Source organism: Xenopus laevis, chromosome 7S (genome assembly GCF_017654675.1).
Source record: "Xenopus laevis strain J_2021 chromosome 7S, Xenopus_laevis_v10.1, whole genome shotgun sequence".
Classification (NCBI taxonomy): Eukaryota; Metazoa; Chordata; class Amphibia; order Anura; family Pipidae; genus Xenopus; species Xenopus laevis.
The window spans coordinates 14,563,313-14,588,780 of NC_054384.1; the positions used below are offsets into that span (position 1 = coordinate 14,563,313).

General features: G+C 39.1%; 1 protein-coding gene across 3 annotated transcripts in view; it reads right to left on the reverse strand.

The window, feature by feature from the left end:
* Nucleotides 1-21,600: 21,600 nt before the first annotated feature.
* Nucleotides 21,601-25,468, reverse strand: part of dock1.S (dedicator of cytokinesis 1 S homeolog) — a 234,066-nt gene continuing 230,198 nt past the window's right edge. For all 3 annotated transcript variants that reach the window (XM_041570909.1, XM_041570907.1, XM_018227398.2), the window contains exons 51-52: nt 24,813-24,946; nt 21,601-23,136 (exon numbers count right to left, since the gene is read on the reverse strand). In XM_041570909.1, the coding sequence (XP_041426843.1) occupies nt 23,047-23,136; nt 24,813-24,946 (224 nt within the window). In that variant the 3' untranslated portion in view covers nt 21,601-23,046. The remainder of the gene's footprint in view (nt 23,137-24,812; nt 24,947-25,468) is intronic.

The following is a 25,468-nucleotide window of genomic DNA, read 5'->3' on the forward strand; positions in this document are numbered from 1 at the left end:
TAGGGGGCCCCAAGGGTAAGGGGGGCCCTGCCACATCACGCTTACTTGATTAGCCGGGCCCCCCATCTTTCTGAGAGCTGTTGACTTCGGGAAGGTAGGGACGTTTAAGGGGCCCTGGCCACCAATTTTCTTATAATTTTTTTTTAATGGGAGGGCCCTGGCCACAAATGTTTTTTTATGGGGGGCCCTGACCACCTATATCTTTTTTTTTTTTATTAACATGTGGGAACCCTAGCCACCAATATTTTTTTTGTTTTTTTACTGTGTGGTGGGGGGCGGACCTGTGGGGTGGGGAGGGTGGACCTGTAGGTGGGGCTTGCGGTGGGCGCAGGAAATTTTGTCGTATGGGGCCCTGTGATTTCTGATGGCGGTCCTGCCTCCTGGTAGTGGATTGCCTGGTGCTCAATGCTGGAGGGATCGGAAACCTCCCAATCCAAGTAGATAAGTGAAAACACTGACACAAAAGGCGGTTACAAGCAGGGACAAACACTTACATGTTTATTTCAGATGTGCAAGGTTTTGGGGTAGTAACCCCTTTATCAAGCATGACAAAAGGGTTACTACCCAAAAACGTTGAACATAAACACACAATGGGTTGTCCCTGATTGTAACCGCCTTGTGCGCCAGTGTATTCACTTATCTACTTGGTCCCTCCTCTCTCCATGTTATCCTGAATCCAGATCCAGCACAATTAGTGATGGGCAAATTTATTCGTCAGGCACAAATTTGCGGCAAATAAATTAGTGAAACGGGCGTGAAAATTTGCGTAAAAAAATTTTTTGGCAGCAAATGTGCGCTGGCGTCCAAAAAAAACAGATGCCAGCGTAAAAAAAACTGACGCCGGTGTCAAAAACGGGACGCCAGCGCCGTTTCGCTAATTTGTCGCCGTTTCATAAATTTCGCGGGAAATTTGCATATTTTCCGGCCAATCGAAACGGCGCAAATGTGCCCATCACTAAGCACAATACATAAATACAGCCTATAATGAAGCTAAACAACATCTATTGCTGGCACATGTAACAGTAATGAAGCAATGAGTGACGGCTGAGTTGTCTTTGTGGGGCAAATTCATTCAAATTAAAACAAATAGCGAATTCAAAACTGCGACTGTCGGGCTTTATCCGTCATAGAACAAAAATAATAAATTGCCAGCAATCAATGTGGCAAGTAAAGCCCCGCCAGCTTCTATTGGAATCAGTGGAAGTTATAGCTGCAGAAATCTAGCTATTTTTTTAAATTAATTAAATAGTGTGATTTTTGTGGTGGTCAAATTTTTTTAAAGGATAAATAACTAGAAGTTTTTTTTATAAGGTCACTGAGCATTTCATTTTTCATACATATTCAGATGACTTATAATTAATTCCTTGTGTTTCTGATCCTATAAAATTCTACTTTATTTAGAGCGTAACATATTCTGAAAGCAGTGGCTGCCATTTATAAAGTTATGTTCTGTCTCCTTGAAGGAATCACTAACTAGTCACAGATTGATTTTCTCCCGCAGCAAAGGGAATTTGATTTTTTCAGCTACTGAAGAATATCATTTAGGATTGGCAGCTCAGGGCTTGGGCTGTAACATCTGAGCAAATATCTCCACTATCCTTAAAGGGTAACTATAACTACTACATTTCCTTTAAAGGGATACTGTCATGGGAAAAAATTTTTTTCTCAAAACGCATCAGTTAATAGTGCTGCTCCAGCAGAATTCTGCACTGAAATCCATTTCTCAAAAGAGCAAACAGATTTTTTTATATTCAGTTTTGAAATCTGACATGGGGCTAGACATCTTGTCAATTTCCCAGCTGCCCCTGGTCATGTGACTTGTGCCTGCACTTTAGGAGAGAAATGCTTTCTGGCAGGCTGCTGTTTTTCCTACTCAATGTAACTGAATGTGTCTCAGTGGGACATGGGTTTTTACTATTGAGTGTTGTTCTTAGATCTACCAGGCAGCTGTTATCTTGTGTTAGGGAGCTGCTATCTGGTTACCTTCCCATTGTTCTTTTGTTTGGCTGCTGGGGGGAAAAGGGAGTGGTGGTATCACTCCAACTTGCAGTACAGCAGTAAAGAGTGATTCAAGTTTATCCGAGCACAAGTCACATGACTTGGGGCAGCTGGGAAATTGACAATATGTCTAGCCCCATGTCAGATTTCAAAATTGAATATAAAAAAATCTGTTTGCTCTTTTGAGAAATGGATTTCAGTGCAGAATTCTGCTGGAGCAGCACTATTAACTGATTTTGAAAAAAAAATTTTTTCCCATGACAGTATCCCTTTAAGTATTTTTATTTAATTTAATTTAAATTGGTGCCGATACTGTACATTCCCAGTGAAGTGGTTCTTATTTTAATCACCTTCCCAAAAAGGGCACAAAATTCAATTTAAAAAAAAAATATAGATAGATGTGATCTTGGATCACTGTGGTCTAAAATCTGTGCCATTAAGAGAAACTGGACTGCAGCTTTATAGAACAAAGGAATGGGATTGAATTATTTAAATACTTTTGCCTATAAAAGCACTAAAGCAACTATAGGTTTAAAAAAAAAAAAAGTACATTAACATTCTCCCAAAACAGTAAATTCTGATAAAATTATCAAGGATTATTAGGGATGCACCGAATCCAGGATTCGGTTTGGGATTCGGACAGGATTAGGCCTTTTTCAGCAGGATTCGGATTTGGTCGAATCCTTGTGCCTGGCCGAACCAAATCCGAATCGTCATTTACATATGTGAATTTTCACTTTAAGCTCCACACATGACAAAGTGAAGCAGATCTGTGAGCAGCTTTAGTTCTCCTTTAAAAAAAAGTAAATAGAGAAAAAATGAATACATCTCATCACTTCAGCTTGATTCATTCATTCATCTGATATGACAGTTGCATGGTTTTCCCTTGCCTTTATAACACTGTTTTCTCTCTGAAGGTAGAACAGAATACTCAGCACTGACCATACAGGGAAATTTACACAATAAATGATGATTTGGGATCAGTGTGCCGTACAGTCGGGAATATAATATGAAATCTTGTGCTTCATTCAAGTCATATGGATCTGATCTTCATTCCTTTAGTACAGAGCGATAGTAACAGAACCCAGTGCCCCAGTACGACCAGTGAATAAACAGGAGGCCAATAACTGTAATGAAAGTCATTTCTATAAGTCAGAGGAAAGCGACTGTCACTGCATGTGGCCATGTGGAAAGTTCTAGTCTGACAAGATAGAAATTATTTCCTTCCTTCAGTCGGTACCGCGGGCCCCTCTGCTCTTCCTCGGGATCTCCTGGACCTACAATGAGATGTGAGATGGCAGAGCACGAATGCCTCCGGCTCAGACGTCAGAACAGGTTGAGTTGGCAGCAGAAAGCCGAGTCCTTTGCTACGAAAGGGACACAAGTTCAACCCCAAATACAGGGGAGGGTTTCTTATTCCTTATTTCTCTGCACCCGGACGTGGCACCCACTGAAAACATTTGTCACATTATGAAAGGAAAAATATGATAAAGGAGACCCAAAACAGCTGAGCTGAAATCCTGTGTCAGGCAAGAATAGGAAAAATGTCACTTTCAACTAAAGCAATTGGTCTCCCCAGTTCCCAAACGGTTACAGAGAGTTGCTAATTAGGAAGAGCTGATGCAACACACTTGCCCCATTATTTTTAAAAACACGTTTTTGGCATCAAATTCAAAATGAACAAATGCTTTCAAAAAAACAATAACATTTCTCAGTTTCAACATGTGATACATTGTCTTTGTCATATTTGCAATTAAATACAGGGTTTTATTCATTTGCAAATCATCCCATTCTCTCCTTAGATACAATGTACCCAGTCTCTCTTTTGGAAATGGAAAATAAGATAATAAGATAGATCGATAGATAGATAATAAATAGATAGATAGATGATAGATAGATAGATAGATAATAAATAGATAGATAGATGATAGATAGATAGATAGATAGATAGATCGAGAGAGATGATAGATAGATAGATAGATAGATAGATAGATAGATAGATAGATAGATAGATAGATGATAGATAGATAGATAGATAGATGATAGATAGATTGAGAGAGATGATAGATAGATAGATAGATAGATAGATAGATAGATAGATAGATAGAGAGATAGATGATAGATAATATATAATTAATAGATAGATAGATAGATAGATAGATAGATAGATAGATAGATAGATAGATAGATAGATAGATAGATAGATAGAGAGAGATAGAGAGAGAGAGATAGATAATAGATAGATTAATAGATAGATAATAGATAGATAGATAGATAGATAGATAGATAATAGATAGATAGATATAGATAGATGATAGATAGAGAGATAGATAATAGATAGATGATAGATAGAGAGATAGAGAGATAGATAGATAATAGATAGATAGATACTGTAGATAGATATATAGATAGATAGATAGATAGATTGATAAATAGAGAGATAGATAGATAATAGATAGATAGAGAGATGATAGATAATAGATAGATAGATGGATAGATATAGAGAGATAGATGATAGATAGATAGAGAGAGAGATAGATAATAGATAGAGAGAGAGAGAGAGAGAGAGAGAGAGAGAGAGAGAGAGAGAGAGAGAGATAGATAGATAGATAGATAGATAGAGAGATAGATAGATAGAGATAGAGAGATAGATAATAGATAGATAGATAGATAGAGAGAGAGATAGAGAGATAGATAATAGATAGATAGATAGATAGATAGATAGAGAGAGAGAGAGAGATAGATAGATAGATAGATAGATAGATAGATAGATAGATAGATAGATAGATAGATAGATAGATAGAAAGAGAGATAGATTGATAGATAGAGAGATAGATAGATAATAGATAGATAGAGAGATGATAGATAATAGATAGATAGATGGATAGAGATAGAGAGATAGATGATAGATAGATAGATAGATAGATAGATAGATAGATAGATAGATAGATAGATAGAGAGAGATAGAGAGAGAGAGAGAGATAGATAGATAGATAGATAGATAGATAGATAGATAGCTGATAGATAATATATAATAGATATACAGACAAATCTTATAAAAACAAAATCTATATCTAAAAAGATATTAAAGTAGGAAAACCCAAAGCAGAAGGATAAAATGACAGTCAGTGTTGCCTGAAATAAAACGTACAGGAGGGAAGAGGATAAAAGAAAAGGCCATTTCACATCTCTGAGTCAAAGGGGAGAGACATGTCGTTTGGTGACTGTAATGATTCCAATGAATGTCCTAAAGCAGCAATCAATGGGGCAACAGAGAAAATGAAGACTTAACAACTAAAGTAAGAACAAGCTCAGTTATTATTCTGCGCATTGCAGTAATTCACAGACCTTTTCTAATCGAACTTTACAAATCTTTTGCTTACAGGGAACTGTCATAAATCATAATGAGTCAACAACTGCTTTCCCTCAAAATATACAAAAAAGCTACTAGTGATGGAAACACACACACACATATATATATATATATAAATAAATACAGTATAAAATAGTCCCAGGGTGCACATCATGTGTAGCAATAAAACCTGGGTGCTAGTACAAAAATATACACCGGACCAAGGACAGAACTCATAGGATTTAAAATATTGCAGCACCTCTTGTTTGCAAAATGTGAGAATTTATAACAATTGGTCAGTAACCAACAGGCAACGTTTTGGGCCTGTTCTTGCCCTTTCTCAAGCCTTTCTTTCTCTTGACAACTTCTTGACTACTTGGTGGTCAGACTGGTGAGAAACTGACCATCAGGTGGCGCTGTTGTGACAAAATTCATTCATATTAACAATACATGAATTCTTTAATATCTTGGAATTAAAAATAAATAAATAATGAATGTACATTGCAAAAGTGCTTAGAATGGCACCCTCATCAATTTTACATTCACTTATTTTTAAGGTTTAACTATCCTTTAAGGAACTATGCAAGAAGACAGCTTCCTGAAGAAGGGGGGAGGCTGAATGTTGAACACAATAAAACAATTCTTCAAGACCAGATGAATGCTGGAATAACCGTTTATTATATGTAACTTCCCTAGCACAACATCATTGGAAGAGTGCGCCTTTATCCTGGAGCCATGAGTATTCTCAAAAATATATCCTTAGAAATAGCGCTGAGTGGTGTCACCATTTATTATTGGTGCTTAGTGATGTCATTGGCCTCATATGACTCACTGATACTTATATAAAAATATAAATATCCACTGCAAAATAAAAATAGGATATCTCTGAGTTCTAGAATTTAGAAAAGCACTTGGCCTTGAGTTGCGTATGTTATACAACGACCTGGTTAACTTTTTTTTTTATTTTTTTGCACGAAATGTCGATTCGTACTTGACTTGTACTTGATCCCAACTATGATATAATTAATCCTTATTGGAAGCAAAATAGTCATACAGGATTTAAAAATTTTTTTTTAGTAGACTAAGGGGCAGATTTTTCAAAGGCTGAGGTGAATTTTCGAATGAAAAAAAATCGAATTTTTTTTTTTTGAACTGTCTCTTTAAAAATGCGTCTTCGACCATTGCCATTGAAAACCTGCCGAATTGCTGTTTTAGCCTATGGGGGACCTCCTAGAACCTATTTGGAGTCAATTGGTGGACTTTGAAAAATCTAAGTTTTTTTGGGGGAAAAACTTTGAATCATATTCGATGGAATGCGCTATTCCTTCGATTCGTACGATTCGAATACGGGCGAATACGGACCTATTCAACCAAAAAAAACTTTGACTTCATTTCGGTTGGTCTTTTTGAATTTCAAAGTTTTTTCAATTCGAAATTTGACCCTCTATAAATATGCCCCTAAAGGTATAAATATCCATATTATGGAAAGACCACTTATCTGAAAAACCCCAGATCCCCAGGATTCTGGATAACATATTCCATTCCCATACAGGTATGGGATCCATTAACCAGAAAGCTCTGAGTTACAAAAAGGTTGTTTCCCATAGACTCCATTTTATCCAAATAAAATAAATTTTTGGAAAATAATTTCCTTTTTCTCTGTAATAATAAAACAGTACCTTGTACTTGATCCAAACTAAGATATAATTAATCCTTATTGGAAGCAAAACCAGTCTATTGGATTTATATAATGTTTACATGATTTTCTAGTAGACTTAAGGTATGAAGAGCAAAATTATGGAAATATTCATTATACAGAAAACCGCAGGTCCTGAGCATTCTGGATAACAGGTCCCACACCTGTATATTAGAAAGGATGACAAGCAATACCTGGTTATATTTTGCAGAACAGTATATACTGTGACACTGGCCTTTTTGAACATGAAAAGGGAGTTTTTTTAGCAGATGAAAATATAGATTTTTTTGTGCAGAAAACGCATCATTTTGTATAACAAAGGGCAAATGGAATAGAAAATGAATTTATGGCTCCCTGAATAGGAAAAACAGTAAACACTTTTATGAACAGAGACATGTGAAATTATTTCTCCTGTTATTTAGATTTCAGCTCTAGAAGGCGCTGAAATCTTTTTGAGTGTTCTTTATTGATAGTTTATTATTTTCCCTTTAATTTGTAAAAGAACAGAAAGGAGCGCTCACTAAAGATTAGGAGACATTGTTCGTCGAGTAGAATTTGTTGAGTGGAAAAAAGAGAACAGAGAAAATTACATGTTTGGAGGAAAAAGAACCTTTCTTATTTCAAATCTGGAGGACAAAACTCACACTAGGGTTCTCACGGCAACAAAAAGTGTTGCTATTTTCTGCAGAAAAAGGTGATTGTCAGACGTTCAGCACAAATGTTTCTATTGCAGAGAGCGGGCCAGAGGCACAGAATGATTCACTTATGTGTTTTGTATTTGAAAACTTAAAGGGGAAAAAAATACAGTAAAAAAACAAAGGCAGAGGAATGTTTAGCAGTTATTGGTGGGCTCTTTGTAATCTCTTAGTCTGCTGAGGGTTCATTGACTAATGCAAGGACAGAAAGTGCACAGATCAGTACAGGGGTCATTTAATGTGCATAATGCAGCTTTTTCAATACAGCCCAGAGCTGGGCCAAGCCAAACACCCCAATTGACCTGGCCGCCACCTGTGCCCCCCATGCACATGCAAACCCGATCGTGACCTTGTGAGTGCATGCCCAGTAGGGGAGTGGAGGAGGGAGGGGAGAGCAACAGAGGGGAGGGACTGGAGAGCGATGGAGGGGAGGGAGGGACTAGAGAGCAACAGAGGGGAGGAATGGGCTGAAGAGTGATGGAGGGGAGGGAATAGAGAGCAACAGAGAGGAGGAAGGGGCTGAAGAGTGATGGAGGGGAGGGACTGGAGAGCAACAGAGGGGAGGGAGGGACTGAAGAGTGATGGAGGGGAGGGACTAGAGAGCAACAGAGGGGAGGAAGGGGCTGAAGAGTGACGGAGGGAGGGACTAAAGAGCAACAGAGGGGAGGGAGGGACTGAAGCGCGATGGAGGGGGAGGGACAGAGGAGAGAGCAAGGAGGGAACACAGACTAGAGGTAGGCAGAAGACACTTTAACAGGTACCTACCCAGCCCCCCCCCCATAGTTGTGCCCTAGGCAGGTGCCTCTTTTGTCTACCACTAGTTCCGGCACTAGTTTAACAGCCTAATTGGTGGCCGAGCTCCAAGTTGTATATACAATGCATCTCACTGAACACACCTACACTTCCATTTTGCCACAAGTGGAGTGTAGGCCGTGCATTTTAAGAGTTGGGGTCACGTCACTAGCAGAAGTTAAAGGAACAGTTCAGTGTAAAAATAAAAACTGGGTAAATAGATAGGCTGTGCAAAATAAAAAATGTTTCTAATATAGTTAGTTAGAGAAAAATGTAATGTATAAAGGCTGGAGTGACTGGATGTCTAACATAATAGCCTGAACACTACTTCCTGCTTTTCAGTTCTCTAACTCTGAGTTAGTCAGTGTTCCTAATTGAACCCCTTATATTGTTTGTCTACAATTTGTCATAATGGTCCAGATTTCAAGTATAATTGCACAAAGCTTGCCAAACTGCACAGAAATGACCAAATGCTATTTGACTTCTGCCTGGTTAAATCATGTGTAAGTGGTGTTGTTTGTCAATAGCATTTGGATGGTTACAGTTTGCACTTGCATTAGAGCTATGGAGGAATAAGGCAAGGCCACAATCTATACAAAGTTTTACCATGGCAAGGTACGGAGCTATGTGTATCTACAGGATCAACTTGGGTTCAGGTTGGGTGTTAAGTGTATTATTTATTTATATAGCACCATGATACAGAGGATGTTCCTGCTTCAAACCAGTCCCTACCCAAGTGGAGTGTTTGCCTTAATAGTGAGGATAATATTGTGCCATGGGTTTCAATTGGTTCTGTGATTGGACAGGTTAGAAGTGGGTTGGTGGTGGCCAGTGGTTTGCTTTGGTGGATGGTAGCGGCAGCTGGGGTGCTGGCCCTTAAAGGTCAAGTTCTCAGGTGGGCCTCAGGTAGCCCAGAAGATGATATCCTAACTAAAAATCTGATTCTCTCCTTGTATACATTGCCTGTCTTTCATACACAGATCATATATTTCCAAGATAACTACTACAAGCAGTAGCTTCATTTTCTTCTGTTTGTTGCCTGAAAACTGTGACTTTTCTCTAATATTAAAAAATATGTGACTTCATACACTCATAGTCGTCCCTAGATAGTTACAGTATATTGGGGGGGTTGTTTCATTGTTTTATTCCAAAAGTTCAAATTACAGTAAAATAATAACTGTAAAATAAATGGGGACATTTACGAATAAAAAATGTTGTTTATTAAAACGTCAAAATATCACCAAAAATCATAAAAATAAATACATAACATTTTTTATATACAGGACTGTGATCCTGGTATCTTCCTATAATATTGATCAGTACTGAATATTCCCTTCCCTGAATATTATTGATCGCCTGTACCAGCATCCCCATGAGATATACTCATAAATTCCATATGGTCTGTATCTGACTTATTGCTTTCCAGCACTGAATTCTCAGAAGTATAGTTAAGGGAGATTAAGCCTTCTGAAGCTGGGTTTAGTTGTGCTAAAAATTTTGTCTTCTAGGACAATTTTCTGAAAATTTCCCCTCCTGGCAATTTACTGACAATCAATGTCTTTAATCCCCATAATGATTTCCTATTTCCCTTCTTAAACAAAGACATCACGTTGGCTCTCTGCCATATTGCAAGCCCAAGGAACGCAATCTTGTAATATTAATGATCCCAGCCTATCATCACACTGTGCTCCCAATGAGCCATTGGATGCCTGACATCTATACAGATATTTTGTCTATGTTCATTTTCTTCCGTCTCCCACTGACCTAGTCTGGCTTTGGAGCAGCTTTGATAATAATAATAATAATAATGCAGAAACTGATGAAGGTATCAGGATGACTATTCTGTATGAGAAAAACTGTATTTGTTCATATAATGGGATTAAGATGAAAGATATTGCTTTACGTTATCAAAACGTACCAAAATAATGCTATTATGGCAAATGACCAAAGGAACATAAGCTACCTTGTGAATGGTGGCCCACTTACACAAATCTTAAAGGAGAAGGAAAGGTTAAAACTAAATAAGCCTTATCAGAAAAGTCCATCTGAATATACCAGTAAACCCCCAAAGTAATGCTGCTCTGAGTCCTCTGTCAAAAGAAACACTGCATTTCTTTCCTTCTATTGTGTACACATGGGCTTCTGTATCAGACTTCCTGCCTTCAGCTTAAACCTCATTGCCCTGGGCAAGAGCATGCTCAGTTTGCTCCTCTTCCCCACCCCCTCCCTTCTCTACTGTAATCTGAGCCCAGAGCAGGGAAAGACTCAGGCAGGAAGTGATGTCACACCATGTTAATACTGCAGCTCCTATCCTAAACAAACAGAGAGTTTCTAGAGCTTTTTACTCAGGTATGGTAAAACATTCTACAGAATAAATATAGCATTCTAGCTTGCACTATTGCAGCTAATCTATTGGCAATAAAATGCCTCCGCAGCTTTCCTTCTCCTTTAATATTTTAAGCCTAAAGGTGGCCATAGACGTAACAATTAAGATCTTTCTTGGAAAAGATGTGTCCAAGAACGACCGTTCGTTTCAATACACACGTGTAGAGCTGAATCGTCAGATAGAAACAATAGAATTCTACCTGGATCTGACGATTCAGCACTAACAATGGCCAATGTTTGGGTTCCTTCAAAGGCGCCCGATCAAAAATTTCCATCCAGCTCGATCGACGAGCCGACCGATATCCAAGTCTTCTGCCGATATCGGTCGGCTCTTTTCCCACCATACACGCACCGAATATCGTACGAAAATTTTGTGCGTCTATGGCCAACTTTAGGTCCAAGTGTCTTCCTTGTGCTTTGCAAATTTTACACAAGTGCCATAGTGCCCACCCAGTCAAATTTGGAGGTGGTCTATGCAGTTCTTTCTAAAGAACTACATCAGCGGTTCTCCCCCAATAGAATATTCAAACCTGCCCGATATATATCTGTCTGATTTCCGGCCAGAAATCTGTTGGGGAGGCCATCATAAATGAGCATACAAGGGCAGAGTAATTGCCTACTCAGTGTGAAGGGGCCGCTCAACTGTAGTATATTTTGCCCGTGAGACAGTTTGGTGTTGCAGATGAAAATTGAACTTTTAATATAATGTGTTCTAAGCATTTCCTTTATTCTGTAAGCTTACTTTTATTTTGTCATTACTTATAGTGCAATGATGGCAAGAAATATGTATAATTTAATGGGATCCATTAATTAATGCCTTCGATAACAACGTGGCTCAATTCTGTTTTCAAGTATTTATCTTCTTAGCCCAGAGATCTGTTTTTGCATTGGATCAGTCTGAATACATAATACATTTATTATAAAAATATGTACACATTTAAATAAACATCTTTCAGCAAGCAAAGTGAGCCTTCATCGCATTGATTTGTACCCATTTATTATTTAGCAGCTGAAAAAAAGGTCTTATGCAAAAAAAACCAAAAAGCTGGAGACCAGCTAAATCCTTAGCAAAGCCACGTAGTTACCAAAGTATTATAAAATCATTTTACAATGCAAACATAAGGGGAAAATACAAATCTGAAGGGAAAGTCTGGTAGACAATGTAAGAGCAATAAAATGTTTGCTCTTGAACTCAAAGCAGACGATTGTGAGCGGAGATATTTATATAGGAATTAAATGTGTTTAAATAGAAGTGAGACGGAATGTGGGTAATTGTGTTCTGGAAAAGTAAGTGCTCACGGCTCTGAGGAAAGCTACTGAAATGATGGCTATTTAATGTACACCGCGACATCCAATAGAGTTTGGGGGACGTAACAGCATTTTTTTCCGCTGGGAATAACAGCTGCCGTTGTAAAGATCATGGGAGTAGATTGTGCTGTAAACAAATTCTAGACGCCAATACAGAAGATTGATTTAGATCCTATGTGAGTGCTGGGATGTAACTGAATGTCTGCTTATTGTCACCCATGTTGACTTCATCATTTGTCCCGTTGTGCTACGGTCCTCAGTGATCATGAACAAAATTCATTTCCATGGAGATTAAAATCCATAGCTTTTTTTGAAGACCACATTATACGAATAATAGCAGTGTTTTAAAGCTCAAAATCCTGATAACAGCTTTTATTTCTATACATGCTAATGCATTGGGAACACTGTACATTCCATTCCAAATCAAAACATGAACAAATTTGTGTTTTTCCTTTACAGAACGTAAAGAAAAGGGAATATTATGGGGCCCCCCGACGGGCTTACCCGATCGAGATCTGGCCGAAAGTCGGCCAGATCTCGATCGGATGGGACAAAAAATCGGATGGTACAAAAAAACCGATCGGATCAGCCCGATATTGCCCACCTCAAGGTGGGCATATCGGAGAGAGATCCGCTCGTTTGGTGACATTGCGATTCTGTGCAGCGGGTCATCGTCTTGTTGCAACTCACATTTCAAGGGCATTTCCTCTTTGGCATAAGGCAACATGACCTCCAAGTATATTGATTTACTGAAACTGATCTGTTACTTGAATTCAATGTTTGGGGGTCGTCTGACAAAATGTCTACGGCTCCTAGACCCAAAAAGAACAAATTTGCTTTCATCAGTCCACAAAATGTTGCGCAATTTCTCTTCAGGCCAGTCCAAGTGATTGTAAGCTCTTCAGCACATCTTTTTTCAACAATGGGACTTTGCAGGGGCTTCTTGCCGATAGCTTGGCTTCACATAGGCGTCTTCTAATTGTAACAGTATCACAGGTAACTTTACACCTTCCTGGAGCTGATCCCTGAGTCTTTGCCAATTTGACTCTTCTTCTATCCATTCCAATGGCAGTTTTCTGTTTTCTTCCACGTCTTTCAGGTTTTAGCTGCCATTTTAAAGCATTTGAGATCATTTTAGCTGAGCAGCCTATCATTTTATGCAATATGATCCCCCCGCTCTCCAATCAGCTCTTTGATCAAAGTATGCTGTTCTGAACAATGTCTGGAATTAGCCATTTTACTGAGATTTTCAGAGAGAAATGCACTATAAGCAGCAAGCACAAAATTTGCTCCTTCCTTCTTTAAATAAGGGCCATAAGTAACACCTGTTTTTTCACAGAATGGATAAGCTCACTAATTGAACTCCAAAGCTATCAGCCTTGGACCTTAGCCTGTGACCTAATTTCACAGCCTTTTTACTTCACTGACTCCACTTTATCAACACTGCCTGTCTCATCATTTCTTGTTCTTTCCATTCCATATATATACATTTGTTACCCTGTAGCCTTGTGCTGGGAAACTTAAGAGGTGAATTCTGGCAACAGTCAGCACCAAAGGCATTTCCCAAAGATCAACATGGGCTTTTAAAAGGGAATTAAAACCAAGGGCAGAGACCCACGCTCAGATTCGCGGAGATTAGTCGCCCAGCAACAAATCTCCTCTTCTTCGGGGCAACTACTCTCCCCGAACTGCCTCCCGCTGGTTAGAATGTAAATCACTGGTGGATGGCAATTGGTGCACTTTGTTTTCCGAAGTCGCCCGAAGTTGCCTCACGAAAAAACTTCAGATGACTTTGTAAAATGAAGTGCTCCAATTGCCATCCCATGAGCAATTTAGATTCTAGCCGGCGGGGCGGGGGGGAGGTTAGTCGTCCGAAGAAGAGGCGATTTATCGTCGGGCGACTTATCTCCCCGAATCAGAGTGTGGGTTTCTGCCCTGAAGGGACAGTATACCCAATTTACAATAGTGTTTCACATTCTCACATTACAAGTTGGACTGTTTGCAGCACATAGTTGTAATCTTACTATACACAATGCAAGGAAAGAAAGCAGAAGGCACCAGTTGAGTGATTAAAATACAGCCCTGTGTTTGCTCATCACTGACATTTTGCCCAAAGGGCATAGTGTAATCAATTTACAGCAGAACAATATGTTTCCTCTTGTCACTGATCTGCATATATTTCCCCGTGTGCAAATCCTCAATGCTAATAGTTTTTTCAAGGAAAAGAAAGTTGCAGACACAACACATTTTACCAAAAACAAATTATTATGAAAAAAGGGAAAGATACACTCTGACTGAAATAGGTCAAAATAATGCTATAAGAATTTCCCCCTGGGATTGCCAATACCAAATGCCCCAGGGTTGGGAAGTGGCAGTTATGGTGTAGCCAAAAAACATATCTTCTAAGAAACACAGGCTAAAGGCTGTACATTTGTTTACTGTTGGTTTCCCTAGGAGAGATCATTGCTTAAGCTTACAGGTATCCAAAAAATTAACTCTCCCAAGAAAATGCATGTTTTTGGCAAGTCTTTTGCAAGTTACAGGCGCCATCTTCTTCCGTAATCTTCGGGAAGAGAGTGGCATAAAGGCCCATGCGCAGTTGGAGCAATCTTCCAGTTCGCTGCGAATGCACTGAAAGTGACAGAAATTGCCAAAGTGCCGGAAGAAGACCCAAAGATTACCGAAGAGAAGAAGATGAACTCCGCTGCTCGGAATCTGCACCGAGGGGTAAGTTAAGAGGTAGGGGCATTTACCGGGGCTAACACCTAGTCTGGGGAGAGGTCTATTTAGGGTAGGGTTTTTTATAATTAAGGGTTTGGTTTTCCTTTAAAAATACTTTACCGGATAGGGGAGTAAAATGATTTGGCTGTAGTAGATAAGAAGCGGAGTGCAGTGACTACAAATGAAACCCAGTAAGGGTTATGTAATGGAACCTACTGGATGAAACCAATATGGAGGTTTTGTTGATTGTGAGCAATGGGCTTTTTGGAAAAGCAAAGGCTGTTTGTTGATTGGGTAACAATAGGCTGCCAGGGAGGACAGTCTAGGGGTTGTGTATTTGGAAACAATAGCCTAGGAGTAACAGTAATTACCGTTGTGTATTACTCAGCTTTCCTTCCATAGAGAAGACAGAGTTTAGTTACTCCAGAAGACATTACCTTTTTAAATGACCTTTGTTTAATGACTGCCAGTATCGTGTCCTTCCACTGTTCTGGTGTTTATTTACATGTCAGATGAATAAGTCTAAAACATCTATACATTGAGTGTTCTGCCCCTGACTCCGTTTGCTCATCTGCAGAAGAAACTGTAAGCCTACCTTGCACTTTGGATGTTGCCTGAGCCTTCAACCTGGGTTAAACCGCAAAACTTTCCATGTTCAGTCTTTCTGACACGCTCTAATTAAAGTACATATTCCCATCCAGCCGCACGATAACACTAAAATATAGAAAGAATCAATTGTGCTAAATATTCCTGCCGCCGCTGCATTAAGTCTTACATTAGTATGCAGGCTTGGGATGAGCACGAGGAGGGGAACGGAGAGGCAGAGATCTCTGAAGGAGCAGATAACACAGATCATATTTTACATAATACATTCAGGGCGACACGAGATGCATTTCATGTGGAATTCAGTTACAGTAATAAAGAAGAAAAAAATACATGGTTCTTTGCATACAGCTGGCGGCTGACAGAAGAGTCTGAGAATGTTCTAAACACAGTGCATTAAACAAACTAGTTAGTCTTATGGCACAGAACAGAAGTCATTTCAAAAGTAATTGATGTCTTTTTAACCTCGGACTGTCAGACTGAATAGATCATAATGGGAGCTGACAAGACTAACGGTAAAAAAGAAATTGTAGAATTGATCCACTTCGCTTAATCAGTATGAATATAATTATCTATTTTAGTGGTTTGTGTTTTTTCCAAACGCATCTTAATGTAAAGTGTTTTTTCGTTGTTGCTTACGGCAGCCTGGCGGTGTATCAACTCGGAGAGAAATAAAACAAGGTGACTTCAATAAGTGGCACAACATCAACAGCGGCTTGAATCCTGGTCTGTATTGTATAAAATAATGTCTTTATGGGTAAACAAGCCTGGGATGGAAGAGACAGCAGATAAAGAGAAACAGTCTACTCATCATGAATCAATAATTTGAGTTCTACATAAATAAGAGATGAGTTTTGGGGCATGTGGTCTCTGCATTGCAGTTAATACACCGGCAGTATACAGGATGTTTGTGTGGATAAGTGTACAGAATTAATTACATAAGGGAAAAAGCATCACGGCATGACATAGAAAACTGCAAACCTTTGGCTCCCAGAAAATATTTATGCTATTGAAATTTCCCATTTATGAGATATGGCAGGGAGGTCATAACAGACAAAACCTTAATACCAGAATTAGTGTCTCATAGGAAAATACAACCAATATCAATGGTACTCTTGACCCATTCCTTCCATATTCCAAATCCCGAAGACATCTAGCATATAGGCCAAGCAGGAAGAGATTTGGGGTGATTGCAACCTTGCTATCCTGTATATTATAATGCCTTTAGCATTATAAACAAATATATAAAATTGATATATGGGAGTATAGAAAGAACAAGGCGAATAGAAAAATGTTTTTATGCCAAACATGATTTACAGTCATATGAAAAAGTTTGGGAACCCCTCTTAATTCTTTGAAAGCTCAGCCAATGATAAACAAAACTCCAAAGTAGCAACTTCTTTTTAATACCACATGCCTTATGGAAACAGTAGTATTTCAGCAGTGACAAAGTTTATTGGATTAACAGAAAATATGCAATATGCATCATAACAAAATTAGACAGGTGCATAAATGTGGGCACCCCAACAGAGATTTTCCATCAATACTTAGTTGAGCCTCTTTTTGCAAATGTAACAGCCTCTAGATGCATTTGATGAGTGTCTCAATTCTGGATGGAGGTATTTTTGACCATTCGTCCACACAAAATCTCTCCAGTCCAGTTAAATTTGATGGCTGCCGAGCATGGACAGCCTGCTTCAAATCAACCCATAGATTTTCCATGATATTCAAGTTGGGGGACTGTGATGGCCATTCCAGAATATTGTACTTCTCCCTCTGCATAAATGCCTTTGTAGATTTCCAAGTGTGTTTAGGGTCTTTGTCTTGTTGGAATATCCAACCCCTGAGTAACTTCAACTTTGTGACTGATGCTTGAACATTATCCTGAAGAATTTGTTGATATTGGGTTTAATCCATCCGACCCTCGACATTAACAAGGGCCCCAGTCCCTGAACTAGCCCCACAGCATGATGGGAGTTCCACCAAGTTTGACATTAGGTAGCAGGTGTTTTTCTTGGAATGTGGTGTTCTTCTTCCGCCATGCAAAGTTCTTTTTGTTATGACCAAATAACTAAATTGTTGTCTCATCAGTCCAAAGCGCTTTGTTCCAAAATGACAGAGGCTTGTCTAAATGAGCTTTTGCATAAAACAAGCGATTCTGTTTGTGGCGTAAGTGCAGAAAGGGCTTCTTTCTCATCCCCCTGCCAAACAGATGTTCTTTGTGCAAATTGCGCTGAGTTGTAGAATGATGTACAGATACACCAGCTGCAGCAAGATGTTCTTGCAGGTCTTTGGAGGTGATCTTTGGGTTGTCTGTAACCATTCTCACAATCCTCCGCATAAGCCGCTCCTGTATTTTTCTTGGCCCGCCAGACCTGGGTTTTACAGCAACTGTGCCTGTGGCCTTCCATTTCCTGGTTACATTCCTTACAGTTGAAACCTCTGAGATAGCTTTTTGTAGCCCTCCCCTAAACCATGATACTGAACAATTTTTGTTTTCAGAACTTTTGAGAGTTGCAGCACATCTTCAGGCTTCGCTGAATTGACTTCCACCGGGAGCAATGCAAAATAACAGCAACAAATCTGGCGTTCGCATGGTGTAAAATTACACGCAATATTTTATACAGTTTTTTTCTACAACTTTTTTTTACCTTTCTTACACAGCATATTATTTATGCCCCTAAAACATTTTTACCATAAAGCTACCAAAAATGTCCCCTCCTTTAAACAAAACATGGATTGTTTGTCATCCCTGATGCAATATATAGACAAACAATTCCTGGGGAGGGTATTTATTGATATATTATTTCTAGGGGACACAGAGCCTGTTAAATAAATTATTTTACCCATTATGGTAATTCCTTCTCCTCATAAAATGTAATTATAATTAAGTATCTAAGATTTTCAGTTACAAGATACCATTATCGCCTTCATTTTCCATTTTTATAACAACAGTGAGTGTATTCAATATTTCAAAAATAAAAAAAGTTATTTGTGGAATAAACCGATTAGAATATATTCACTGCCATTGGCCCAATAAGCTACTAGCATATGTTTTTGATGCTGCTCACACGTGATGTACTCAGGAAGCAATTAAATTCTAGTCCTTTATTAATCAAGAGCTTCATTCTCTATGTTGGATTCTATTTCAATTTATTAGGTTTGAGTTATTTCAATTTGAATATGTTCCTCTTTTCTCAGGCTCAGAGAGGACTAGAATATTGAATAATATCTGATATGTTGTAGATATTACATGGTTATATCAATTCATACTTAAATAAAACATGAATTTGTATCTGTGCCAACTAGCTTATTACTCTTAGAATTTACCTCCCCCCCTTGGTTTATTGTTATAGTATACCTACCAGTCAATGCTTGTATATTTACCATATAAGAATTTCAATATATTAAACAGGAAAAAGGAAAGGGATAACAGCTGATAAGTTACATTCAGATGTGTAAATTTTACATTTGTAAGGGAGAAATGATATGAGGGTTCAAGAACAAATTCTGTTTTGGTGGCTATCACTAGTAGTAACATTGCACCATATGCTTTTTAGGGGGAAAGGGGTTCCATAGGACAGCATTTACAGTTGAAGTAAGCCCACCTTACCTTTCGCTGAATACAGGGGCATCTGAGGAACCATCACTATTGGTCATCCCACCTTACTGCACAGAGTACTTCAGCAGATGTAATAGATTGTGTATAGAAATCTATTGGTCAGCAATGTGGTAGAGTCATCAAAAGTATGTCTAATTAGGACCTCAATCCAAAGGAGTAGTGGTTGAATGAAGTAGAAGGTGCTGGGATAGGACTCAAATATGAAGGGGACATTTCTACTACAAATTGTATATCAACTACTTGCAGTGGCATAACAAGAGCGTCCCCACCAAAAAAAAAAATCTTTATCGGCCCCACCCACAAACCCACCTCCCCCGCCAGATGCTTCCATGACAATTAAAAAAATAAGAAGAGTAGTGAGGGGGGATTTTAATGCTATAGAGGAAGCCACGTCCCTGCCGTTATAATTGCCAGGTGTGATATGGACAACATCATTTAATCAATGGATTTGCAATTGGACAGAGGTTGATTACAAATTAAATTGATCCTTGCACTAAACAAAAACAACAACAAGGAAAACTATGGTTATAAAGAGAATACTTTTTTTGTAATAACCTGTACATAGGTAATAAATCAACCTTTCCACTCCTTGCTAAGCTGCACATACAGGGCCAGACTGCAGCATTGGGGCCCTCCGGGGCTGCAACCCGAGGGCCCTCCTTGCAGTCACAGGGCGCCCTCATGACTTCCTTGACTGCCAACCTTCCTCCCCTGCTGTGCTAACGTGCGAATGATGTTGAGCCGTGCGCATGTGCCAACGCACCAAATCGCAAGCACAACGGCTCAGCCGATCGGGGGCCCATGAGGGCCAGTGCCCACCGGGTTTCTCCCGGTGTCCCGCCAGCCCAGTCCGACCCTGAGCACATAAGTACAGGTATGGAATCTGTTAACCAGAAACCTCTGAATTATGAGAAGCCCATCCCCCATCGACTCCCTTTTAATAAAATAACTCGCATTTTAAAAAATGATATACTTTTACTCTGTATTAAAAAAAAACAACACCTTGTAATCGATCCAAACTCGGATATAATTAATCCTTATTGGCGGCAACTGTGTTTATTTAAACTTTACATTCATTTTTAAGTTATGGAGATCGAAATTACATAAAGACCACTTATTTGGAAACCTCTACGTCCCATACCTGTACTTATGTGCAGCTTACCATGGAATAGAACTGTTGATTTAGGACGTATGTACAAGTTATATCAAAAAAGTATTTTTAAAGTATTTCTAACCATAGTTTTCATTTTTGTTGTGTCCTTTAGCACAAGGATCAATTTGTTTCATAATCAACCTCTGTCCAATTCCAAATCCATTGATTAAGTGATGTCAAAAAAGTCCTGTTGTCTCAATCGCACCAGGATGGCAATTATACATCTCTGTTGTGATGTGCGACCTGCATCAACCGCCCTCTGTTATTTTTTTTGTTCCTATTTTCTACAAGCTAATGCTTTTTTTATTGCCAGCTGATCCATTGCTAACAGAAAACCCAAAGGTCAAATGGATTTACGATAAAGATCTTAAGGGAAGAATGTCATTTTCTTCTTTTGGTTGAGTTGTCTGATCTGTAGACAGAATCATTAGTTTCTCAATAAAAATTTGCTGAAATGTAGATAAAACCATATTAAAATGTGTGTTGGAGTTTAACCTGTGCATGGGTGTCTTTGAACAGTTACCCCCGATTTATATTGCATCCAGATTTCTTATGAGATTCCAACCCCCGCAAAAAAAAAAAAAACCCAGAATGAATAAAATCTTTCATTTGCACAAAAATCCTCAGCTACAGGTTATTTTGAAACTGAATTGAAATCGGCAGCGTTGTTCATAATGGCAAAACATAATGACTAGGAATAAAAAAAGTATTGACATTCCAGAAGAATGCAGAAGAAACTAAATAAATCCACAATCTAACACAGGACAGTAGTGGCAAACCAAGCCCATACAAATAAGCTGCACACCAGTTTGCGGAAGAGCAGTACTCTCCTCACATTTGTTGTAAATAAGCAGAAGGGCACTGTTATGTAGAAAGTGTTAAAACAACTCCTTAAAAACCATTATCCACAGTAGAGACAATCTAACAACCTCCTAAATTATTAAAATTAATTTGTAGTTTTACCAAGAACATTTTTTAGTTAAGTCTCCTGCATCCCGGTTGAGGCTAGGGACAAACGTAACCTCCATACCGGTCAGTTTTGGGCACACAAACCATCATTTATTCTAGAATTCGAAATTGTGAGTTCTTTTTCAGCAGCTTTTGCGTTACTGGGCGTCAGGTTTATTAAGATTATTTGCACACAATAAATTGCTGCCCTATCTTGGTTCATCGAGATACCAACCAGTCACAGTCTAGGATTTAGCACTGGTTTCAGTTATATTGTTTATCGGGCACAAAAGCATCAATGGATAAACCCACAAAACACACAGAGGATTATAAAAGTCTGGGATATTTTCTAATATCATAACAATAGGCCAATTCAATAGCAGGCTAAAGATCTAGAAACGATTTAATAACATTTTTGGATTCAGCAAAACGATTTCAAAATTGGGGCATTTTGTTTTCTTATGAGAAGCAAAAGTGTGTATCCTGTAGTTCTATGTAGCATCTTCATAAACTTTGTAGATGTTATTCTCAAGGATATTCCAGATACTTTACATCAGTGGTCCCCAAACAGTGGCTCGCAAGCACCATGGTGCTCTCCAACACATTCGATTTTGCACTCAGTGGCCTCAAAGCAGGTGCCAATTTTTGAATTGCAGGCTTGGAAGCAAGTTTTAATTGCATAAAAACTATATTTACTGTAAAGTAGAGCCTCCTGTAGGCTGCCAGGCTACATAGGGTCTCATGAATAGCCAATCACAATTCAGCATCTACCGGGGTGTTCTTTATGCTTGTGTTGCACCCCAACTTTTTTTATATTTGAATGTGGCCTATGGTTAAAAATAGTTGGGGACCCCTTGCTTTACCTGCAGGATTCCTAATTTGGACTTCTAACTGGACTATAAAGACCTTTCTGACTTGGCACATCTGTTGTTACTGTAGGAAATCCAGCCTTAGTTTTTTCATTCTTAATACAGAAAATAATAGTCAATATGGAATCTTCTCACAGATTTGTCCTCAATTTTAATTTATTCAAATTCTGTATTTCAAAATAATGCTGATATTTTATCCTTTAACTTTGAAAAAAACACTTGTTTTTAGTTTCTTAGCTGGATATTTAGAACGCAGTTTATGAGACCGGTAGAGAATCCCATGCCAAGGAATGCATAGACGCAGTGGAATACTGCCTGTTACCAGGTAAAATCGTTTTGCGTGTGGTTATGGATACGCGTTTGGTAGATAATTGCTGAAAGGCTGATTAGATATGGGTTTTCAGCAGCTTATTGCTTTTATGAACGTAAGTAGATAAGGACACTTTCCTTGAAGATAAAATCAGGTATAATAAAAAAAAAAAAAAAAATTAAAACAACCTAAAATTGGAGAAAAAAATCATATATACAAACTTCTGTACAAGATGATGACTCTGACGTGAAGTCATCATTAGAGGATTAAACGTCTTAGTAAATATGGATATTAGTTTAATACAGATGCCCAGCGGGAGGCCCTCAAACCGCTGTTGAGTTACAGTTCCCAGCATGCTGTTAGGGGGGGTGAAGAACGACAGCAGCTGGAGGCTCCAAGTTGGACATCCCTCATTGAGTACTTCTCTAGATAAATTAGTATCCACATTTTGTTAAATCTAAATTATTTTCCATTATCGATGATTGCACAAAAAAAAAAAAAAAAAAGACACCGCAGGCCCCGCTGAGGTAATTTTTGCATCATTAGCTGAAGTCAAATTTTACATTTGGCATTCTTATTGATACACAGCTACTGCTAGATTCCAAAATCCATGGTGGTCGGCTTTCGCATTGTCTTTGGGGGAGGCGGTGGTGGCGTCTTGCTTGGCAGCGGAGGAGGAAGATGCTGAAAAAGAGAAAAACATTATGTTCAGCAACAGCAGGGGAGTCGGAGCGTGCAGACTCAAAGTAAACTTCAAGAGCTTTCAACTAAATTTGTAACTGTCAACATGTTTTGGGTGAAAAAATATAGAAGGCTAGTGCTGTATATATATATATATATATATATATATATATATATATATATATTATATCTATCTATCTATCTACTGTAATGATAGCAAAGACTTGGTGCCCAGAACATTTTCTTCTCCATATAACTATTTTTTTTACTCGGCTCACCTAAAGATTTTATACACAGATATTTTCGTACAATATTTAGTGTTTGTATGGTGGGAGACAAGCCAACCAATATTGCCAAAAGACTGATGGTTGCAGGATAGATTGTAATTGTTATGTGCATGGCCGCCTTAAACCTAATGTCTTATGGTACTTGGCTAGATTTAAGCCCCACTGTGTTTTATGGGGCAAGTAGTCTTTAAAATAAATTTGCAGCTGAGATGATAGAGTTGCAGCTTCTAATCCTCTGAAACCACATCACTAAAACAAATACTTTAGACAACAGGAGTCCAGACTGCTTTAAGTGATGTTACCAACTCACCATCTACCACCTTGAGTGTTACAATCATAGGTATGGCCATTAAATAAACACCCATGTATCAAGTCATTGTTTTAAACATGTAACGGGAAGTAGCGCAAAGATTATTTTGTGGACAATGCTGGACTGCTGGTCACCACCTCAGATTGCTATCTACCTTTGGGTACCTCCGTTTTAGACCCCTTTGAGTGCAAAACTGTGACAGGCGTCCATGAGTTACTGCCCAGTGTGTTTACAAATAAGTGCCAACTGTGTTGTTTCAGTTGATTTATGGGTACTGTATAGACTAGAGAATACTTTAGTTGAGGAATTAAGTATGGTATCTAGTCCACATAGCACTCATCTTGCTGCACACTCTCATAAACTTTAATTTCCTAACAAAACAATGTACGAGTTACAGGAAGATATAAAGGGTGACTTACAAAGAGCCCGGACAAAAGTGCAAAGGCACTAAGGAGTGCAATAGTGTTTGTTCCCTTAAAGGGGAAGGAAACCTAGGTGGCGCAAAAACCCTCCCCCCCTCCCATGTGTTGCCCACCCTCCCTCCTCCCCCCTGGCCTACCCATCCCACTGGGCAAATGCCCCTAACTTGTAACTTACCCTTCTGCGCAGGTCCAGTCCAGGGAGTTCACAGACGAAATCGTCTTCCACGAGATCTTCTTCCTGCTTTGAACGGCGTTTTGGCGCATGCGCAGTAGGAGCATTTCGCCGGTACGGATCTACTGCGCATGCGCCAAAAGTCACGAAGTACTTTTGGCGCATGCGCAGTTGATCGTACCGGCGAAATGCTCCTACTGCGCATGCGCCGTTCAAAGCAGGAAGAAGATCGCGTGGAAGAAGATGTCGCCTGTGAACTCCTTGGACTGGACCTGCGCAGAAGGGTAAGTAACAAGTTAGGGGCATTTGCCCAGCGGGACGGGTAGGCCAGGGGGGAGGAGGGAGGGTGGGCAACACACGGGAGGGGGGAGGGTTTTTGCGCCACCTAGGTTTCCTTCCTATTTAATCAACTGGCTTGAAGTCACACGGAGTAACATGATTACCACAAGCACAATGGCACCAGGGTGAGATGATTGTGGGTTCCTTACCCTGTGAGGAGGGGGTGGTGGAGTTGAAGGAGCTATGGAATCTGTAAAATCCATGACATTGCCATAATCTGCAATGCTCCCTTTGACTGGAAGTGGAGGCGGGGTAGCTGCTGATTCCCCATTCATTTCCAGACCTAATAAAGAACATGAAATCAAAGTTAAACCAACTTGTTTGGGTCTCATTAAAGAACTCATCTAGTAGGGAGGCAATTAATTCTGTTCAGAATACTCCATTAAATGCAGTTGGTTGACCAAAGTGAGGCAATATCTGTCTCACAACAATTACTTGCCAATATGAGTAGATTCTTGGATTTCAATAGCATATAAACTGTGCATCAACATTTCAGGGGTACAACCCTCCCTTTATCAGGATTCGAACACCTGTGCTAACACAACATTGAAGGCATACTAAAATCTCATCTCTTTTTCCCCATCATCCCCCAAAGTCCAGTGAAAAGCCAAAAGGAGGCTCGGCAAAATCCATAGTGAGGCTTAGAGCCCACAGTCCAAATCAATACTCCAATTCAGTGTAATCCACAAATAAATGTGTTACCCTGTAGGAGGGGTTTAATGCATTTACCCAATTTTTCCTCCATATATTATCAAGGTATAACAGGAAACCTTATGCAGAATAACAACAGATTATTTTTTTATAA